General features: G+C 42.2%; 1 protein-coding gene across 1 annotated transcript in view; it reads left to right on the plus strand.

Moving 5' to 3' along the window:
- midn (midnolin) overlaps positions 1-4538 on the plus strand; it is a 33691-nt gene extending 29153 nt beyond the window's left edge. The window contains 1 exon segment of the mRNA XM_046301145.1: positions 953-4538. Coding sequence (XP_046157101.1) covers positions 953-1215 — 263 coding nt within the window. The 3' untranslated portion in view covers positions 1216-4538.
- The last annotated feature ends 1462 nt before the right edge of the window (positions 4539-6000 follow it).

Raw genomic sequence — 6000 nt, forward strand, 5'->3', positions numbered from 1 at the left:
ATTGTGCAATCTCAGGGAGACTGTCCCAGTTCTCCCAAACAGTGATAAGGGTTTGAGAAGAAGGAAACATGGCTAATATTTCACAGTGGGACATTTCATTACACACCCCAGACACTAACAAAAGTGTGCATGTGTGTGTCTCTGTGTCTGTGTCTGTGTCTGTGTCTGTGTCTGTGTCTGTGTCTGTGTCTGTGTCTGTGTCTGTGTCTGTGTCTCAGAGTCTACAGAATGATCACAGCAGCATGTCTGTTTCTCTCTCTCTGTCTGCACCCCGGCGTCATTACCAAACCAGCCTATGTTTTTTTGTCCTCTTCCTGGCCTTAGATAACACTGAACACACACTGAACGACACTGAACACACACTGAACACAACACTCTGTTCCCTCAAAAATACACTCTTCTCTAAGAACCTACATATGTTTTATTCATTTTTTATTTATTGAACTGTGCTCTGTTGGACTGTGCTCTGTTGGACTGTGCTCTGTTGAACTGTGCTCTGTTGGACTGTGCTCTGTTGGACTGTGCTCTGTTGGACTGTGCTCTGTTGAACTGTGCTCTGTTGGACTGTGCTCTGTTGGACTGTGCTCTGTTGGACTGTGCTCTGTTGGACTGTGCTCGGTTGAACTGTGCTCTGTTGGACTGTGCTCTGTTGAACTGTGCTCTGTTGAACTGTGCTCTGTTGGACTGTGCTCTGTTGGACTGTGCTCTGTTGGACTGTGCTCTGTTGGACTGTGCTCTGTTGGACTGTGCTCTGTTGGACTGTGCTCTGTTGAACTGTGCTCTGTTGAACTGTGCTCTGTTGAACTGTGCTCTGTTGAACTGTGCTCTGTTGAACTGTGCTCTGTTGAACTGTGCTCTGTACGTCTTGCAAAGCAGGGTGTATCAAAAGGTCATGGAAAAATATGACTGTTTGAAAAATGCTTGACCTTCTGTTTTCCTCTCCTCCCTCCAGGTGACCGTGTGCGTCAGACAGAGAACCGTGCGACACGCTGCAAGGTGGAGCGTCTACAGCTCCTGATGCAGCAGAAGCGCCTGCGCCGGAAGGCGAGGCGGGACTCCAGAGCGCCCTACCACTGGCTGCCCAACCGCAAGGCGGGACGCAGCAACAGCAACAGCAGCACGTCCAGCGAGGGATCCATGGACCTCGATTTCGACGACTCGGTGTGGAAGCCCGACGTCAAGGCCGACATGAAGACTGAGTTCGTCATGGCGTAATGACAAAGACGAGGGTGCTGATTGGCTGGATAATGAAGAGGCAGCAGAGGACTCGGGTTAAGGAAGTTGGGGATGGTTTCAGAGGTATGGAAAACAAGCTGGAGCCGAGTGTGGAGCATGAAAAACAGAGAGAGGGAAGAAACCTAGTCATCGTCTTCTCTCGCTGGGACAACGAACTGTCACACCAAAAGGCTCCCTGTTGTATTTCATCTTATCATGTCTTCAACAGCCTCCTACCATTAGAAATAGACAACAAAAACAACAAAAGATTTTTGACGTTTGGACTAGGAACGGATATGTATGGACTTACAAGACTACGTTATGCATACGGACTGCAAAAATATGTACTTCCTATGAGGAACAACTAAAACTGAACTGAGCATAGCAGACTTGGATGGGGGTGGTGGTGTTTTGGTCTTTTTATTCTGTTTTTCTGTTTTAGTTTTACAAGGAGAACTCTGGAGAGAGATTCACACTGGACTTCTGAGCAGGATTGTCGGTGGCTGGGGCCGTGGTGTAACTACACACAGGACAAACAGACAGACAGACAACCCCTGGCCCCAGAGCCATCCCTGGACTACTCTAATGGGCATTCCAGGTCTCCACTTCACCGACCAGAGTCAACTTTTTACCTATTGGGTTATCTTTTTATTTCCATTTTGAAACGTAATATTATTTTATTTTTTTCTAAACAAATATGTAGCATTGTTCAAAAAGCATTCAGGTTTTCATAAACAATTTAAAAAGTAGTCGTTGATTTGCACATTTTTCATGATTTTGGAACAGCAGGTCAGAGTGTGCAGGAAGTGGGATATGAGGAGCAATGACTCCTTGGAAATGGGGTTTTGACTAAGGTTTTGACTATTACATAAACAGCAACCTCAGTAACATACAGTAGGGTATTAATAGGAATGAATTAATGAATAAAATAAATAAATATTAATGGAGTGCTTCAGAAGATTTTAAAATCATGATTAAAAAATGTATATGGAAACAAATCTATTTTTATTTCACTTTTTATCTGCTGTTTTCAAAAAACAGTAGCCAAGTATGGCTTGGGTCAAGCCATTCAATAAATTGATAGCTAACAAACCTATTTATTCAATCATTCATCAGCTCATTCACTCATTAGGGTCATATAGCCACAAACAAATAATGGATAAAAATCCCATTGAACCCAACTACAAGCCTATTTCAAATATAGGTAGAGATCTCACATTTGTATGATATTTAGCAGGGGTTTATAAGCGTGTGCGTGTGGGTGTTTGTGTGTGACAGTGAAGATGGCTGATTCACCCCTTTCGTCACTCAAACAATGGAGGTTCAGTACAGAGAATACTCTCCGTTTCTCGCCATTCAGACGATCTAGATATCTTTCCCATGTATTCCTTTTCGAACCAACATCCCACTTTAACCAAGGCGTTTGTTAGAAAATGTTGATTATGTCAAGCTACTTTCTAGTAATGGAAAAGAGAGGTGGAAGAAAGCTAAGAGATCCCAAGCAGGGAACCTGTCTCCAGTTTCATCAACCAGTGCCTCCACCAATGGATTCCCTCACATATCAGATTAGGCCATTTACAGACTTACGAAGAGATTTGCTGCTACATGGGACTTTGATAGACGGGGGGAAAGTGACTTTTCTTTGCATGCAAAAAGTGTGAATTATCCTGACCTTTTTATTGTTGGAAGAAGAAATATATACATGAAACTGGTGCTTTGGATAATTTGGGGAGAAATAATGCTTAGCCGCTTTGTTGGTTAGGTTATTATTTCCATAGAACAGCAACACTGTCCTGCTCCAAATATTCTCAAAGCAAACCAACGCAGATGAAGTAAGAATGGACTCATATCTTGCTTACTCTGAACTGAACATTCCCTGGACAGTGATGATCATGAGCAAAGCCCTAAACGCTGGTTCAACCAACACCGTTCTCCTCGACATGGAGACAAGGACCCAGGCAGCAACCAGCCCTTAATCCTCTCAGCCTAACTCAATAACATAGTGTTCAACAAGGTGCATGTTTGGGACTAACTAACAGGGAAAACCATTGGACCAGAGTACGCATCGTCACCGAACCCAGACTTCTATGTAAAACACAATGTCTGACCCTACCCTACCTTGATTGCACTCAGAGTTTTCAGTGGGAGATTACCGGTTTGGTAAACCTTGTCCTTTTGTCAGTGGCCTTACCTTTCACTAAACGAGACACGAGGGGACTGGGGGACACGGTGGGGATGTGTGTTTGTTTCTTTACCTGTGTTTTGTGAAGACGCCATTGTCACTGAGGATTCGGGCATCTCTTGTTTGTGCTTTTAGCAGGTGGAGTCTCTATTATGTCAAGGCTTCTGTGCCTTAAAACGTTGCCCTTGCAGTGTGGGTCAGATATAAGATGAACAAATGATTTCCATTGATGAATTCATGAATGAATATAAAAGGCTGTAACCACATGGGAGCTGTAGTTTTTAGGGGTAAGCACGTTGAGTGAATTAATATCGATGTGTTTGTAATCTGTGTTTGTTCCTCAATCGGTCTTCCCATTTTCTCTCCAATGCGTTGCTGTGTTTGTCTGTCTTCTTTGTCCGAACACCCCGCTCTGTCCTGCCCACCAACTTTGACAAAACAAAGTACCTGAGGTGGAAGTTTTGACTGCAGAGTGCTACTATGGCAACAAACTGCCCTGACTCTGACTGGACAGGTGTCTTCTGAGGACGTGAGACCACATGACATGCACTTCCTGTCTCCTTGGACAAGACATTTCAAAGGACAATTCACCCCCCCCCCCTAAATTGAATTAGATTTTTGATATATGTATGAACTATACTCTGTGTGTGCCTCACTTATGTGTGAAAAAAAAACAAAAAAAACAACATAAAATGATGACATGGGATGAGATGATGGGACAAAAGAGGTGTGGGGAGGGCATTTACAAAACAGTTTGTAGGTGGAGTTTAAGTTGCCTGTTCTTTCTTGTAGCCAACCATTGAAAAATAATAACAGGAGTCAAGAATACAATTTACAATGTTCTAGCTATAGACCGGTGTAGCACATGTGTGACTGTATTAATTTATGAAACCAAAATGGTAACTGTGAATTCTGTATTTCTTTGTGCATTTTTTTAAGTGGGAGAAGGTGGTTGGGACGTAGAAACGACTAATGCCTATGTCCTATTTTGTTTTTGGTGAAATATAACGGAAATCATGTTTCCCCTAAAAAACTAAAAAATGTCTACATATATTTTTTTTCTTAAGCAATACATTTCAGTGTGACTTGTGATAGAACATTTTTCTTTTTTAGGTAATAAATAAAAAACAAAACGAGTACGCCCAATGGTCTGTGTCGGTGTTGTTCAAATCCCTATTGAAGAATATTTCATTTTGAGTATTGAGTGAAATGTACCGAATAAGAGTTGGGTTTCATATGAAAGTCTGTTTCATAAGGTAATCAGATAGGAGTGACATTAGGAAAAAGAAGAAGAGCTAGGAAGTACATTGATAAAGTATTACTTTACCCATCATATACAATGGCAAAGATTTGAGCTAGTATACCAGCTGGCTCACTCTGCCACCGGGGAGAATGATAGAAGAGAGCAAGAAAAGGCAGATGAGATCTCCCACTTATCCCCAGCCGGGCGGAGGATGAGAGGAAGTCGAGAAAAGAGAGCGAAGTGACAGATTGGAGAGAGAGATGGTAGTGCAGAGCAGTTGGTAAGCAAGTAGTTCATGTGAAATGAGCTAGCTCTCTAATTCCTGCAGTTAGAGTGTCAGGTTCTGAAGCACACACTCAGATTGGAGAAGGAATGCTGCTCAGAACAGAACAGAACAGCATGTCTTGGATATGAGGAAATGCCTGAAAGACTTGCACTTGAAAGGACCAAGCTACTGTATGTCAAGGCATTGCTGCTCAGAATGTGTCAGGCTAATGCTGCATCACATTCCTTGGATGGATGTTATTTACAGGGGAAAGCAGCAAAGCTGTGGGTGGAAAAGCTGTTTTGAAAGTGGTGTGTTGCTATAGTGATCTTGTAACGAGGTCTGCTAAATAAAGGAAGAGAATAATTTAGAGCTACTAAAGTTTGTGGATTACAGATGTAGGATCTTAATTTGATCCAGTTTGCTAGGGCAGGAAAATAATTCTGCAGCAACAGGAAATGTGAATTATTGTGTGGATTATAATTCATGGACATTTTTCTCGGGGTGATAATTTTTTTCTATGGGAAATTTCATTTTGAAATGTCAAATCTATTTTCAAAGGGTGATCAAATTAAGATCCTACATCTCTACATAAAAGAAGATAAGGGTAACATTTAGGAGGAAGAAGCAATTTGTTTCATTTTAGCATTAAGTGGTAAAGTGCTGTATTTTCCTAGGAAGTTCTGAGTCTTTTAGCAATCACTAATGATCCACTTCGACCAAATATGTGGTCTTTCCTTTCGTAGTATTTAGGCCTTGGATGATCCACACACTTTTATCTCTGACGTGGTATCAGAACGTGGTGCTTTTGTTATCCGATTAGAATGCAATAAATACCATCTGTGCCAACCTCCAGCCAGCAGATGTATAGCCTTGTTTAGACCTTGGCTATGGAAGATAGCTATGGAGTAGGACTGTAGAGGTGAAACTCCTCACCCCTTTCTTTCCCTGTGATGATAGATGCAGCTAATCAAACCCTCCCACTCGCTGCCCTTCTCTACACAAGCATATACACAGCCTACAGCAGGAAATAAATGCTTGACATGCCACTTTAATAAGGAATCCCACACGAAGGCAGAATATCGATGAAACTAA

The sequence above is a fragment of the Oncorhynchus gorbuscha genome, linkage group LG15 (assembly GCF_021184085.1).
Source record: "Oncorhynchus gorbuscha isolate QuinsamMale2020 ecotype Even-year linkage group LG15, OgorEven_v1.0, whole genome shotgun sequence".
Lineage (NCBI taxonomy): Eukaryota > Metazoa > Chordata > Actinopteri > Salmoniformes > Salmonidae > Oncorhynchus > Oncorhynchus gorbuscha.